Source organism: Tachysurus vachellii, chromosome 8 (genome assembly GCF_030014155.1).
Source record: "Tachysurus vachellii isolate PV-2020 chromosome 8, HZAU_Pvac_v1, whole genome shotgun sequence".
NCBI classification, from domain to species: domain Eukaryota; kingdom Metazoa; phylum Chordata; class Actinopteri; order Siluriformes; family Bagridae; genus Tachysurus; species Tachysurus vachellii.
Window position 1 is genome coordinate 16,475,318 of NC_083467.1, and position 16,756 is coordinate 16,492,073.

At 36.9% G+C, this 16,756-nt stretch overlaps 1 protein-coding gene across 1 annotated transcript in view; it reads right to left on the reverse strand.

Moving 5' to 3' along the window:
* The window catches only part of pde11a (phosphodiesterase 11a), a 54,815-nt gene extending 38,565 nt beyond the window's left edge, over window positions 1-16,250 (reverse strand). Inside the window, exons 1-2 of the mRNA XM_060876575.1 lie at window positions 15,468-16,250; window positions 14,544-14,702 (exon numbers count right to left, since the gene is read on the reverse strand). Coding sequence (XP_060732558.1) covers window positions 14,544-14,702; window positions 15,468-16,250 — 942 coding nt within the window. The remainder of the gene's footprint in view (window positions 1-14,543; window positions 14,703-15,467) is intronic.
* Window positions 16,251-16,756: the final 506 nt, after the last annotated feature.

The following is a 16,756-nucleotide window of genomic DNA, read 5'->3' on the forward strand; positions in this document are numbered from 1 at the left end:
TTTTCAGAAACTTGTGAACTCTTAATATTTTTCCACTGCAGCAACAATTTTACTTCTTCACTTTTTCTTTTCTGTGTCAGGCATTATCGCAGGTAGTGCTTGTGTAGCTAGTGTGTCGAGTTTGGCACACTGATGTGCCAAATACATACTTGTGTTTTGTTTTACTTTTTTTATTTAAAAAAAGGTTGTTTAGTTGAGGGCAAGTAAAAAAATCTTAAATAAAATAAAATTAATAAAAAATAAAAAACAGTTAAAGGTCATCTGAACAAAAACGAAAAAAAAAAACACCAAAAATAAAGGACAACACAAATTTCCTCTTCTCCTAGTGTTAGTCACTCTGCTTTTTACTACAATTTCAAAACAGATGTGCATTTACTTTTGTTATATTTTTATTTTATTTTGTGGTCAGCTCCTTTACTGAGGTTTAAAAGCAAAATAGTAAGATATTCACAGATTGTATTTCTTCCTCTGTATATTGTTAGATCTTCTTGTAATTAAATATTTTATAAGAAACACCACTGTTGCCTTTTTGCAATTGTGCTGCAGCCTCAGCAAAATTTCTAGACACCTTGTGATTTTTGAGTTGGAGCATCGCCCTATTTTTAATTTCTATTCATAATGGAATTACACCATTTTTTCATCCATTATTTAGTATTAGTGTTTTTCCAGAATGTTTGGTTCTGTTGACAATTTATTCATTTGTAAAAGGTAAGCATATGCCTGTACAAAAGTTAAAAATAAAAGTGCCTCTGTGATTATGACATTTTGTCAGAATCATTCTGGAGAAAGAATAATAGTGCGTTTGAGAATCGATTATTTTTGCAATTCCTAATGCACTGTGAGCTCTGGTCTCTCCTCCAACAGGAATGGGTTTACTACTCTGCTGGACCAGCCAGGTATGCATTCTTCTGTAGGCACATGCTGGGATTTGAGGAGAAGCCTGACTTGGTTTAATTGGATAATGTCGACTTAACCATTAGCATGGGCTGCATCATCGCAGATGTGGCTGTATGCCAGGAGAAAGCTGTATTGACAAGGGACTAAAGGATGGGTTAATAAAGTTGTGAAGTGACCCTGGCCAAGGGAGTATTTTCGACAGATTCCCTCAGCGATGCTCATCTCAACCATGCACCTAATGAAATGTAAGAGCCCAACTCCATCATGCTTCAGTTTGAACAAGCACATGATTATCACCAAAATACACACCTGGAGTGATAAGTCTAGTGCTGACAATTAGATGCTTAAATGAAAAGCTTGATTGTCCATATTTCAAGCTCATGTTACTCATGTCACAATGTTTATGCACACCATCAGTCACATTTATTTAATAAGCATTCCTTAATCCATGTATTATAAACATGGTTTATAGAGCCTATGCCTGTTCTTACTAATGCCTTTCATTAGCAAGTCTCTAAAGACAGCAGAATCAAGCATTTAATCAAGTTCAATGAACAAGCAGTAGACCATGTCAGTCTCATTATGCGTGTTTCAGGTCAATCCAGATATCCACAACAAACTTTATTTCACAGAACTAGTGTTAATTTCGTCACCTATTTTTAATTTAGTCTTAGTCTTAGTCTTGTGCCAAATGTCCTTGTTAGTTTTAGTCATATTTAGTCATTCACATATCTTTTTTGTTAGTCTTAGTTTTAGTCGACTAAAAGTCTCGTCATTTTAGTCTAGTTTTAGTCAAAAGAAAACTCAAGGTATCTTAGTCAAGTTTTAGTCGACTAAAAGTCTTTTATTTTTAGTCTAGTTTTAGTCAGAAAATTGTAGCTTGACCACATCTGGAATCTATTGTAAGAATAAATACAACGAGGCCTCATTAAATGCAATAATATCAGGAACACAAGTGTTATAGTGGAAATAAATAACTTAATGAAAAGCCTTATACACACATATAAATTACCAACTTAATGCAAGTTATACATGGTATTGCACACACCATTATTGATGATATTTGGAGCAATATTACATGTAATTGTTAAACTTGATTCCCTTACATATACATTTGCTTTTAAGCCTAATTATTAATTTTGATTATGATGTGATTGTGACAGAGGTGTGGGAAGAGGTTTCAGGTTGGGGGTGCTGAGTTTTTTCTGTCACCACTTTTGAATAAGAAACAATATCGAGGCTATAAAACTTGTCAAAACTCTGTGAATCACAAAAGTATCAGTGAGAAGTTGAGAACACTCGTTTAAACAGTGCATACACTCGAACTTGACTGCAGGTCACATTTTTTACTTTATTAATGCTGCTTTTAATCGTAATGCAAAGACCGGTCATCGGGACATAAGCTGTCATGTACAATAAAAGAGCCTGCGCAGTGACAGGAAATATAATTTAACACAAAAAGTCACCTAGACCTAGGGTGGAACTGCGCTCAGGACTTTTTATTTATTTATTTATTTATTTTTGAGCGGCGTGTGGACTTTTCTTGATAACAGACCGCTGCGAACTATAACACACCGTTGCCATGAAAAACAGAGCGTTGCCATGGACACACAGGATTCTAATTTTCTTTTTACATTTTTTTTTAAATCAATAAACTCCTTTTTAAATCATCATTTTGAGTCAAATTATCAATTTATTCGGTAGGTAGCAATATAATAAGCGGGATCCGCTACGCGGACCTGTAACTTGAGCAACAGCGTGAAACCGCGAACTCGTTGTGAATATTTAACAGCTAAAGGCATAAAGGCATAACAGCTGATGAAAAAGCAGAGACAATTGTAGACGAAAATGAAGAGAGATTTTATCTTAGTTTTTATTTCATACAAAACATTTTCGTCTCGTCTTTTTTCGTCAACAATAATGCATGTTAATTTAGTCTTAGTCAGCGTTTTTGGACAGTGGTGCAGTCTTGTCATCGTCTCGTCTTAGTCATGAAAAAAAAGGTTGTTGACGAACATATTTCGTCTCGTCTCGTCTGACGAAATTAACACTACACAGAACAAAGTAAACATTGCCACCCCGGACTACATTTCCATAAACACGCACTTTGTCACATTTACAGTCGCTGATCATGCACATCTGTATACAACCACACTTGTTACAATATAAAGGACTCACAGACAACTCAATGTGAAATAACATTTATGGTTTCTGTGCATGACATTAATTTTTGATCATTTTCCTCTGCCTGTTTATTACTCAAGTCTTTGAATCACTGCTTATGCCCTTTTATTAAAAACAAAATGCTGAGCTGCATTTGCACCCTCTTCAGCCTCTGTTTCATAACACTGTGTCTTAGGCTGTATGCCATATTCACCCGAAGTGTGCAGAGCCAACCAAACTGAGATCAGCGAAAGGCAATAGTCTGTAAAAAGAAGGGCAACATCATCTTAAGCAGCACAAAAAGCAGTGGACTGATTTAAATGTCTAATTATCTAGTAAGAGTTTGCTTGACATTAAAATGTGCTATCATTTTTAAATCACAGAATTTTATGGTTAAGCGCTGTGCACTATATGGAAAAATGTATTTACTGTAAATAGTCTAGACCTTCCAATCTCATAGTAATCTTGTTGTATGGACAATACATGTAACCATTTGGTCTTGAAAATCTATTAGAAAGTCTCAGTATCAGCTTCTGGTAGGGGTTACATTGGATCTGTAATTTATCCCTGGAATAATGGGTAGACGGTAGGAATATATCCTATAGATAGAATTCCAGGCCAACACATGGCATCACACACCCTCTCACAACACAGGGGTATTTAGAAAACTCATTCATCAATTCATTCAGCTTCTTTTCACTTTTCCTGGCTATAGTGGTAACAGTCTGAGAACGTCAGCCTAGACTTCTCTCTCCCTGGTCACAGTTTCCAGCTCCTACTGGGGATCCCTAGATGTTATGAAGCCAATGGTGAGATAATCTCTCAAGACATCTCACTGGACAGAAAAATAATCCCTTAATACATCTCACAAGACAGAGACAATCCTGAATCAGATACTGTTTTAGCAGGAGGTGCTGGGGTGACTGTTCAGCTCATTCCTTATGATTTAAAAAAGCAAATAGTTTTTCTCCAAAGCTCTATCTGGATGGAACACTATCGTAGAAAGCAAGCCCAGCGTTCCTGCTAAGGAACCTAATTTCTGAGGCTGTTCTTTTGGGTACTTCCCAAAGCTTTATTACCAAAGACCACAACTGTAATGTACAATGACCCATAAACATAGGTCCCAATGCTGAGGTTTAAAACCATGGATAAAAACAGTACGCCTAATGTATCAATCTTTTAGCTGTTGTGTCAAAAGTTGTGTCTAAATGTTGCCGTTGGCTAAACCAAACTAAAATGTACTACCAGATTTACAAAGGTTTAAAAAAGCCTGATTTTTTTCATATTCATTTGTCTATGTTTATCACCTGTAAAGTGTAAAGAGTGTTCCTAACACAACTTTGCATTTGGTGATGTCCAAAAATGTTCAGAAAAGGTCAAGCTGAAGGGGCTGGGAACCAAATATAGCAGCTAAGCAAAAATGTGGAGGTGGCAGAAAATATCACCTGCATAGAAAAGGAATGAACCTTATTTTATTAATAAAAAAATTGTCTGCGCTATCCATTCTGCGTATCTACCGTAGTCTGAAAGATTTCTCTCTATACAATGATACAGATCATTGTTTACCAATGACTGCTGACACAAATGCACGTTGAGCCTACACTAAATATTGCTCATGTGACATTTAAAAAAAAGCCTCAGTTGAAACAATAGCACTTCTAGAGCTTTCTCTTCCATGCACTCTTAATCACACACACTTCTACCCCACCTCTCCCTTTTCTCTCATTCTGTTTCTATTTCTCTGTCTTCTATACTCTCTCTCTCTCTCTCTCTCTCTCTCTCTCACACACACACACACACACACGCACGCACGCACACACACACACACACACACACACACACACACAGTATCATCATTAATTCAGTGGTGAGCAGTGCAAGCATTAATGTGATGCTAATGCACACTGAAAAGCCCATAAAAAAAAAACACATCATAGCAGTGCATCAGTAGTGTCACTACACTGTGTCTGAGAGACATTGTGGGACTGAGCTCAACACACATGCATATACACTTAAATATAGGCTGAGACACTGACCTGCTGTCTGGCATGAATTACACCCTCCTGTGTGAAGAACCCATAGCTTGTCATTCTTAATCTTCCTGCTCAGGTATATTCACAGATAAAAAAAATAAATAAATAAAACATTATGTTTTAAAATATTGTGCATGTTGCCTAGCCCATTGAATGCAAGTGCTTTTATATGCATTTGTGTTTCCTTTGTTGATTAATTGACCTACAAGCTCATTAAACATTAGCGTCTTATGGCAGGGAGATCGATGCCAGACCCCACAAACACGTACAGAGTTGCACTACAGAGAATATGCACACTAGTTAGCCTGTGGTTTATTTTATTTAATGGAAGCATGAATGCTTTGGAGACATTCACTCACTCATCTCTGGTATGTTCAAAGTTCAAGTGCTATTAAATCAGTTTCCTCCTACATTCTTGCAAGATAATATTGGCATTTGATAAGTTAACTTACTTATAGGCTTTGGTACATGAACTGAGAACCAAATTATAGCTTTGTGTTCTGTGCCATGCTGTGATCAGTGTGGTTTGTTTTAGTATATGTGAACACTCCATCCTTAATTGCATGCACACCAAACAGCCAAATACTTATTCCTCAAACACTGTGGGGATCTTAGCCATATCCCAGTGAACCATTGTTCAGTTCATTTCTGAAGAGAACAGTTTTACAGTGGTCCATAGGAAAATGACACAGAGAGAAAAGAATCTCCAAATCTGGCATTAACATACAATCATCCCCTATCCTCTCCTCTGCTACAGAACTCTGTAGCATTAATCTAACATCATCCACAAGCATTAATCTGGTTTCGTTTAGTATCATGTTTTGTTAGCTTCAGTCACAGCACTGTTTGCCCATTAGCTTTACTACTGCTCAGTGGTTGCACACACCTCTCATTCTCCAACTGACATTTGGTTCAACTTCAGCTGCATATCTTCTGAGAATCTCACCTCCCCTGCCATCTATCTGACTAGCAGACCTGTGTGAAAGTGCTACTAGTGTAGTTCAGTGGGGGTACAATATCATACATGGTCCCTCACTGCTGTTATTCAGTTATATGCCTGTTATATTGACTAGGGTGCTAATCAACACTAAAGTTGGAGTCACTTTCCCTTTATTCACAACTAATTCTTGCTGTTTCTTCCTAGGCTTTTTTATACAGTTTTCCATATTGCCTAATGTCCAAACAACTAGCACGCCTGTGGATACATATTACTAGCATACTTAATCATACTTGACCATTATAACACACACTGTTCTCAATTTGGCCATGTAATTAACACGCTGTACTACAAGAGTCACAGTTATGCAGAGTTCTCTGAAAACTGAAAGTGAGACACCAGCACTGTGCTCGTTGCCTCAGCATTGACTGCTGTAGGCTGTTTGTTCAGGCCCCCTAGCGGTGTAGTCAATGGCATCTACAGTCTGATTACTGTCTAAAATATTGATATCGATAAAAGTCATGTCATCTTTCAAAATTTGAGCCTTCTCTGTGTCTTTGCTGTGAAGCATTCCAGCAAATGAACAGATATGTTTTACAATCTGCTGGACATCCTGAACTAACAAGTATTTGGGACAAAACAAAATATTTTTAACCTCCAAAAAAATCATGATCCAACAAAGCAACAAATTGCAGAAACAATGTTATATATATAGTTAATTAATTTTTTTTCATCTATTTTGTAACGTGTCCGTCCGTTTATTTACATTTAAGTATGTTTTTATTGGTTTTCATGGCTTAAATTTCTGGACATTAAAACTTAAATGTCATTAATAAAAGCAAATTACCATATTGTGCCCTCTAAAGGAGCAGTGTTTGATTTGGACGACCCCTGTTTTAACTGCGATTTAATACAATGCAAAACCCTGGGCTCAGCTAATTGTTAAAGACCCTGATTCAAGTTGACTAGTGCAGTGTACACGTCTGTTGAATATGTTGGTATTGTTGACAGCAGCTGTAGCAGTAGTGGACCCCCTGGATTGCTGACATGTCCTTATCTCAATAAGTGAGGAACAGCCTCTTACTAGAAATGAAGGGCTTTTCAAACAATAGGTGTCTGTCTGGGAGTGACACCCTGTTAGAGATAGATAGTTGCTACCATCAAGTTCCACACTAGCTAGAGGGATGTCTTGCCATTGGACAGAATGGCAAGTTCTTCACTAATGCCAAATCAGAACTTTGGCTACTGTGTTTCTTCTTGGAAATCCAGACTGCCCACTGAGATACTGTAGGATTCACTGGTCCATAGCTGATCGCATCTTCTACCATACCCTTTCTTGTTCTATGTGTGGATTCTTTTCATGTTGCACAGAACTGGCAGAATGAATCTGATGCCATTATTAATGTGTTGGCCTGTTGATAAATTAAGGAAAAATTCTTAATCAGTGTGAGACTATAAAAAAGAGGAACGTGCAAGACGGAAGACACCTTCTTGGGTGATGTGAGTAGAAGCGGAAGAAGTGTGTGTGCGCACGTTTTGAACCCATGAGAGGTGTGTGCGCTATTTTTTGGGGGGTGGGGGGGGGGGTTGAATGGCGAAATAAACGGCAAGCTACTGTGAAATCCATGGAACTTTGGTGTTACAAGGGAGTTGCAAGCTATTTTGTATGTATTTTGTAAGGCTGTTTTGTATGGAAGGCTGAACGTGAGGGCGCTGAACAGTCACCGGAAAGAGTGGATTGCCAACAATTGGCGCTGACAACCTACACCGGTGGGCAAAGAAGCCGTGGCGAATCGGTGTTTCTCTGGTTCGGCTGCTGGTACGGGAGTGCCATAATGATTGTTTTGGTCAATACTGCAAAACAAGCCATTTATTTTTTTCCCTGAACCCAACATACTCCAAGAGAAGACCCACGCTACTCAATATTAGTTCTATGCACTCCCCTTATAAATCGCTCACACCTACAGTATGTATCTTCATGTAGACATGTATTCATCTTATTTTTCCTTTTTTTCTAGTGTTTTTGGTAGTTTTGCTTGTTACTGGACATCAATGTAAATGCTATTCCGTAAAAGTTTATGCTGCTGTTAAATACATGTGCTGTAAATTGCCTGTGACTGATTAAGAGGGAGCAAGTAGGAATAAAGGAACTATTCCAATCATTAGACCTTTCGGTAGCTTAAGTGTGAGTGGTTTCCAGCAACTCCTCATTTACCTTAAAGGTGTATGCGGTGTATCCATTTCACTGAGTCACTGCACTGTGGACTGGATTTCCTTTGGTGTTCATAAAAGACTTACGATTTTTCTTAAAGAACAAGGCACCTTCATCAGCCATAATTCCCCAAGGATTTTCACTTGTGCTAGAGTATCTTATGACACCTCCATAATGTGAGAGCTATATGTTCTACTTGGTCTGCTATCTAGGCATATCCAGCTTCTGGAACCTTTTTTTCCTGGAACCTTCAGCTTTTTTCACAGCAGAGAGTACAGTACATATCTCTCTTTCTTTGTTCATTGTTAACTCCTCCCTCCACAAACCAACTCTCTTCTTTTTCTCAATCCTCTCCACTCATGATTGCTTCCTTACTCTGGCTGTTCCTGGGAATAATCTGTCCCTCGCAGCATTTCTATAAAGCAATTAGCGACAAGACAACAAGGTTTCTGAAAATAATGGGGGTAGATATTGATTAACCTGTGTGTGTGTGTGTGTGTGTGTGTGTGTGTGTGTGTGTGTGTGTGTGTGTGTGTGTGTGTGTGTGTGTGTGTGTGTGTGTGTGAGAAAGACAGACAGAAACCAAAAGAATGGGGGAGGGGTAATAGAATAGTAACATGATTTTAATTATGCATGACCAGCCATTGGAATTCTGCACGTCAGTATAAACTATACATTAGGTTATAAAACATCAAAACATCAAATGAACATTCAAGAGCATGCAGTAAAATTTAATGTCATAGTTACGCTCTGCCTCAGTCAGACCTTTCTTCCTCTCTATCTCTCTCCACTGTAACTTAATAAGATGAATCTGTTTGGCTAAGCATCTTTGAGCTGGTTAGAAATACAGTCCTTGTCCATTCAAAGTGCCTACAGTACAATTAATATCTAATTACCTAACAGGTCTTATTGCAGCAACAACAGCATCGTTCCTCTGATTCTGCTTACCACTACCTTAAGTGTCTATTTGATTTAATGCATTCAATAGCTAGTATTGGCCAACAAAGAGCAAGACAGTGTTATCCAAGAGAGGGTTATGAATCATACTAATCCAACATAAGGCTACATAATTTAAAAAAAAAAAAACATTTTTCTAAATCATAAAATCATTGTTGCTTTTTATAACTTCTCTGATATGTGTTATATTTACTTAAATGCTTGTAGTAAATCATTGCACAGTGTTGGTTCTGCTGTGCTCCTTGTAGTGCTTTAACTCCACAGTGCATTCAGGATTGTAAAATCAATGCAATGCTCAATAAAGTAGTGGGATTTCTATATCTATATAATCTTTCTATTTAATATTTCCAAAATCTTTAAAAATTCTATTTAAAGATATAAAAATGATGGAATGGATAATACATAGGACATATTTAATAGACTTGAATAGGCATGATATTCAAATTAATGTTCATGTATATAAATATATATATATATATATATATATATATATATATATATATATATATATACATATATGTGTATATATATATATATATATACATACACACACACACACACACACACACACACACACATATATACACACACATTTATTTATTTATTTATTTATAATTTGAAACAATCCCTGAGGTCAAACTTTTACCCTCCAGCCCTCATCCTACAAGACTACAGTTAGCTGAGTATTTAATTCTTCATATTGATCAGAATAAATCTAGTATTTAGCATGTTATTTGTCAAGTTATGTAATATGTAATGTAATGATAGAGAATGATAGAGTACTGTAAAATACAGTGTTTATCATTTTCAAAATACACACAAATCATGTAATAGTTATGTTTATTAAATTAATTTGGAACTCTCTCAAGACAATTAAAAAACTACAGCCAGATTTAGTCAGATATTCAGCTTCTTCCTCAGGAAAGGGTCTCCTTGTAATTCCAACTGGAAATCTTGTCAAAATTGCCCCTTTACAGACCTTCTGTTAACCCAAATGAAACCTATATCCACATGCTGAACTGGATCCCTAATGAACAAACCAGCAGTAATAAACAAAAACACACTGAGCATGAGGGAGAAGGAGACTGAACCAGTAACCAGCTCAAAAATGGAACTTATCTTTTTCTGTGAGACATAAGATAGTGGGTTTATAAATCATTACAGTGTATAGTCGTAAATAAAGGATTTTCAGTATGAGTATTTTGTGAATTAAATAAGCCCAGGACAGTCTTTTTATATGCCATCAGTTGTATTAGTGGCGGCAATGGTAGCTAAGTGGTTACTATTCAGATGATCAAGGGTTAAAACCCCAGGCAAGCAAGGCCCTTAACCATACAGTATATGTTCCATGGCCTCAGTGTTGTGGACCCCAAACTTCCTTGTGAAGGAGGTATAATAATATATATGTGAAAGAGGGTTCTTCTTTTCTTAAGATTTTGATTGTTCCCATTTTTTAAACATTGATAAAAACCTATTCAGTAAAATCATTTTTAAGAAAATAAATCCCCACTAATCATTTAATATAAAATCAGATTAGGTTTATCCAGGACTATTGGGCTGTGTGTTTGTGCTATGTGGAACACAGAGATCCTCTCTTTGCTCCTCACACTCCTGTCAGAGTAATATGTGTACAAACATAGCACTGTGCTTGTCTAAATACAGCAGACTTAGGGGATTCAACACCAGTTAAATTAAAAGCTGATAAATCTCCCCACAGTTTAAATATCTCACCTGTGTTTACAAAGACTTGCATCTGCGTGGGTCATAGTTAATGAAAGACTGTTTTCCCTCATTTTAATGAAAGTGTAGAAGGTGCCATGTTTCTGCAGATCTATCATTTAAAAAACAAATCATATGAAAAGCAATTAGTCATTAACTCTGAGATAATTATATAGCGCATGAACAGGCTGCCTGTCTACAAACTTTAATATATGCACTACGCCCTGGCCTTCTTCTCTGGAGTTATACAAGCACAGAGCTCAAATCATCAAGCACATTGACTCACACTGTTGATGTAAATGTTAGTAAATAGTTTTAAGTGTGAGGGGTTTCAGATTTCCTGTAAGTGAGCCATGCATGAAAAAAGGGTTCAAACGGTTGACAAAGTATTGTCTTGCCATTTTTGGATTTGACCTTTTGGATTTTCTGGCCTTTCAAAAAAAAAATCTGTAGTTTTTTTTACATTTTTATATTCATATTTAATTCTCTGTTGATGTTAAAGTCACCTGACAAACACATCTCACAGCAAATAACAAAGAAAAAACAAATAAATAAAGGTAGACCAATTATTTTATACATGCCATTATCTATGAATTGCACAGTAACTTATCTAAGTGATGCAAAAGCATTAAAATACTCTTTAAAATAACCCTCTATTTTTCAACCCCTGTACCTTTATACAATGTAGCTTTGTTTTTCTCAGTTCTCAATATCATGCAATGTCATGAGCATTTTAAACAGCCTCTGTGAATTTTAAAGACCTTTACAATTTATAATAGTGGGATTTTGTTTATGTATATGATGACAAATTTGCTGAATTGCTGAATGTTTAACATGGGATTGGACTTTGGGAAAACTACAAATGAAACAGGAGTTAAGAAGTAAAGAATATACCATATAGAAATAAGAATATAGAATTATATACAATAGTCAGTTCAGATCCAGTTATTTGATTGGACAAGTGGAGTATTTCAAGAGTCCTGATATTTATTATACATCACTCAGCTTCTCTGTGTTTGCTACATATAATTCTAATACTATAGCAATAGTTCCTTACATTGAAACTATTACATTGAAGCACTTATGAGCTATTAGTCTCTTATGTTTAATAATAGTACAATTTTTCCAAGGATCCACAGCAATGCTCTGGAATCCACATCAAGACATTTAAAATGTAAGAAGATTGATTATGATTATTTTGTGACTCTGTATTATTTTAAAGGTTCACTTGCACCTTGCCAACATGCACTAACAGTCTGTCCACCAGTAGCCAGCCATCTAATAATGGATAATCAATCAATTGCATACTCGAGAACACCCAAGGCATTCGAATAATAAGAATGATGGAATAATGTACATTGCATAGATCTATCTGAAAGCCTTTGAAAAAGTAATAGAAGTGTTTTTAAGAACCAGTTCAAGACTGCATTCAGATGAGATTCTAATTTGATTTGGGGTTTGTTTGTTTAGAATACCTTGGCTTACCTTTCTTAATATCATAGATATAACTAAAATAGATGCAAAAAAACCCTCTGTTTTAATCAACGAATTAGCCATTCTAATTCATTCTTAGGCTATTTTACTAAATCAATTATATACTTAATGTGAAAAAACACTGTCAATTATTTTGTATGCTAGACGAAAACATAAAATGTTTGTGATACCTAGCTGTGAGTGTCATTTGCTTACAAAAGCACTGCTGTGAATGCAGACATTTGACCCAACTGCACATCTACCGCAAATCAATTTTCTTCAGAGAGGCTTTGGAAAGTGTTTTAGACAACATGGGATTGAAGGAGAAATTAAACTCGGGCTGTGAAATTTAGCATGTACCACTCACTTTATCCTAGAGCTTGGGGAGAGGATACACATGGAGAGCTGTTATTTTGATTGGTGGATTCTTCAAAAGTATTTTATTGGATTGTGCAATTTCTGTAAAAGAATAACATCTAGTAATTATAGCATTTTTTTATAACAAGATACATTAATCTATGTACATTAAACAGTAAAGGCTGTAATTATTTAAACTTTCATTTACTATTCTTTATTTGGTAGATTCTTTTATCCAAAGTGACCATACTGAAAGTGATCCACAATTAAATCCTAAAACCTTGAAAAAACCTGCCAAACTCAGTACAATGCTTCAATAACACTGCTTCAGCAGTCAGTACTGAAGCATTTTTTATGGTAAGAAAAATAACCTGCATTGGAATTATACATATACTATACATGTGTACAGTATATATATATATTTTTTTCATTTAAAGGAATTTGTGTCTTCTCTTTAAAAGCCTCCCTCCATTCATATTTGGGCAAAAAAAAGGCAACCAAAGAGACTTCAGTGGGGGTTGCAGTAGATGAATCCTTAGAAGAAATAACAATGCCATCAACTCAAAGCCAGAGATTTGATAATGCCACTGTGTGCAACTTCAGCATATGATATAATACGCAAGCCTCTTTGCAGTGAGTTGGAACTTTCATTATTGCTTAACCCTTGTGTGGTGTTAGGGAAAATGGACCTGTTTATAGTTTTACTACAAGTTGCATTTGTTGTAAATTATCCACATCTGCTGAAACATTTCTGAGAGCTCTATTTCATAGCCAGTGACTGCAATAATATTTTGTTTCTTGTGGTTCTATTGTTGTTCATCACCTTAATTGAAAAATCAGTTCAAAATAATACATGTGAATTGAAACATTGTACCATTTAACGTTTTCCTAGATTTATGCCACCAATTGTATTTTATTTATTTTTTTACTTTATTATAGTAAATATTGTTACACAAATTATTATGTTTAGCACAAAATCAAATGATACTCTTATTGTTAATTGTGATCTAGTAATTGTAAACATTAATTAATTAACATTAATTAAACAAAAAAATGTTATCTATGTTGTTTTCGACTGATATAACAACAATATGGGTTATATGATTTTTTTTCTTTTAAAACCCCAAAAACATCCTGGCTCAATTTGACCCCAACAGTACCAAATGATCCAAAGAGTGAACATAACACCAGGATTAACTGAATGGCAATTCATGAATATCAAAGTAAACAAGTAGCCCTTCAGTTAACAGCTAGGACCATGAACTGTATGAGTGTGCACCTGATTCCTTGTTCCACAGGACATGTCAGCTAAGACACAGGTTATACCCCTCCACTGCAATGCAAACAGTCTCTCTACACTACATGCTCCATAGTCAGAGCTCAGCACTAATGGCAGGTAAATGGACAAAAAGCTGTCAACAATACCATCACCACACTTTCCAGGCCATGTCATGAAATCTCACTTCAGTACCACAGTTGTGTATCTCCACAGATAATTTGAAAGAATCTAGGATCAGCGTTGAACTCCTGGCCACTGTTTACCACCGCACACAACCAAACCAAACTCCCATAGAGACAGTGTCCTTGCTTTATGTGTGTTTAGCAAATAGTCCTAGCTCCTTTAAAACTTTATATTATACTATATATCATAGACTCACCCAATAAATATCACCCAATAAATTGGATGATATTAACATCAAACACTGCTTCTTCACAGCAATGTAGCATTATAAATTGTATACAAAATAATGCAGGTCACCAGAAGTCAGAATATTAGCATGCAAAAATATGTTACCTTCTCATCATCTTCAGTGAACAGTGCACCACTAGGACTCTTGTTGATGGCCTGGGCTACTCCTATGATCTCTCCATCACTGTTCCGGATAGGCATGCACAGCAGTGACTTGGTCTTATAACCTGTCAACTTATCAATCTCATCACTGAAACGATGGTCCTAAAGAGGGAGAAAGCATTACAGCATAATACAAACATTTCATCTCTGGCTTATTTTTCGATTAAGATGTATTCTTAAATGTGGGAGGTTCAGGGGTTAAATGACTACCTTTCTCACCTTCTCAAGTAACTATTTAATACTCAATACTCTATACTCAATTTATTTCATTCACATCTTACTGTATATACCTGATTGTTAAAAGTGATGTTTTGTTATGATAAGAAAGTCTGTCATAATTCTGCTCTTTATAAATATCTTAAAGGCTTTTCTGACTTTTGCTATTGTTTTCGATGACCATCTGTTGCCTTTATCACTTTCATGGTTTTTTTGTTTGTTTCTTGTACTTATAAGAACTAGTCGTCAGTAGAATCTCTCAACACTGTAACAGTTCATTTAATTTGAGACGTTGGAAAAACTCCCTTGTTAGTAAACGTCAGTGAAGATTGACAGACCAATTAACTGTAGTCGAAGTGCACGAAATATCATAGAGGGAGAAATGGAGAGAGTGCATTTTTAGGTAAGCTAATCAATTCAGCAATCGATATCCTCAGCCAGCTCATTATTTTTTACAGATCTCATGAAGGTAGTTAATGACCAGCTTCTGGTTATACTACACGATTGAAACTGAACCTACACACACAGACACACACACACGCACACACAGACACACACACACACAGACACACACACACTTTTCTAAGCAAAGTTCTGGCCTAATATTCAAACAAAAAGATCAGTTTTTCATGAGCTGTCACTCTTTCGCACCTGATACGCGTCGGGGATGTTAACAGTCTCTCCGTGCTCAGCAACATAACCTATAATTCCTTTCCCCCACGGAACTTGGACTTCATCTGAGTTGCTGAGGGATGGCAGGACAGTGGTCCCGGCGTGAACGTCAAAAAATTTGGAAACCAGAGTCTTTTTATTCGCAGTGCCCTCCACTAGAAACAGTGAGCAGCGATCCGCATCGACCATGATACACACAAACACCAAAATCTTGTAGCTCAGGCTGGTTAAATCCAGGTCATTGGAAATGTCTTTAACCAGCTCCAGGAAGAACTCGCGCTCGTTGTGCTCTTTGAGGTAATATTTGAAGTCCACGGCGGTGGACGGATACTGTGGGATGTTGACTCGCGACTCTAGCAGCGCGGAGAGGATGTGCGCTGTAGTTGGTGGTAAGGAGCTGGCTTTCCTTAGTAAAGCGCGTCTCCGCATGCTGGTCAGCGGCTCCTGAGCTCGAGAGTTCACGTGTTCGTCGTACGTCCTGTTCGCATTGACGGCTTTTGAGCGTGCGAAAGTTTTTCGCAGCTCTTTCTGCGATGCTCGCCGCTGCAGACCATCTCCCTTACTCGCCCAGCTGTCCTTACACACATGGGATTTATCCGGGTCCGTGGAGGAATTCGAGGGATTTTTGTTTGCTTGGTGCGTTTTGAGCCATTTTTCTACCATACTGTATTTACCTTTTCTGTTAAGATAGTCCTCAAACAATTCAGGGTGGTTATCCAGGAAAGTTTCAACATCCGAAAACACCATATTGGGCACTGCCATGTTTAGTATTATGGTTATAGCTCTACAAAAGAAATTGCCAAATGGTAGGAAGTATTCGATATTATTACTTTAAAAAAAAAAAGCATAAGATGCAAAAGACTTCAAGTCCTCGAGGCAGACTAACAGAAACCCATATGCAACTTCAGCACCCGTTTTGGTCCAATTGATTCCGACCTGCCATGAAGTCCGCTTTCACTTCTTCTTGCTTCCCCAACATCTCCACACAGTGTGGGACACGCCGAGGTTCCTGCTCGATGCTGTTATATGTAAGCGGACGCACCAGAGAGAACATTCTCTCAAATAACTTGAGCTTCCGCCTCATTGTGAATCCCAGCGCCGCATCAGCAACAGCGCAGTGGAGGGAGCAGAGAGCAGAGCAGCGTGTCGTAGATCCGCCAGTGACGTCAGATGATGCTCTCCTTTATGTCCAAACCCACGTCACATTTACGTATTTCATGTCAGAAATGCTCTCAATGTTTTGTGTCTTTACATTTGTAGACTACCGT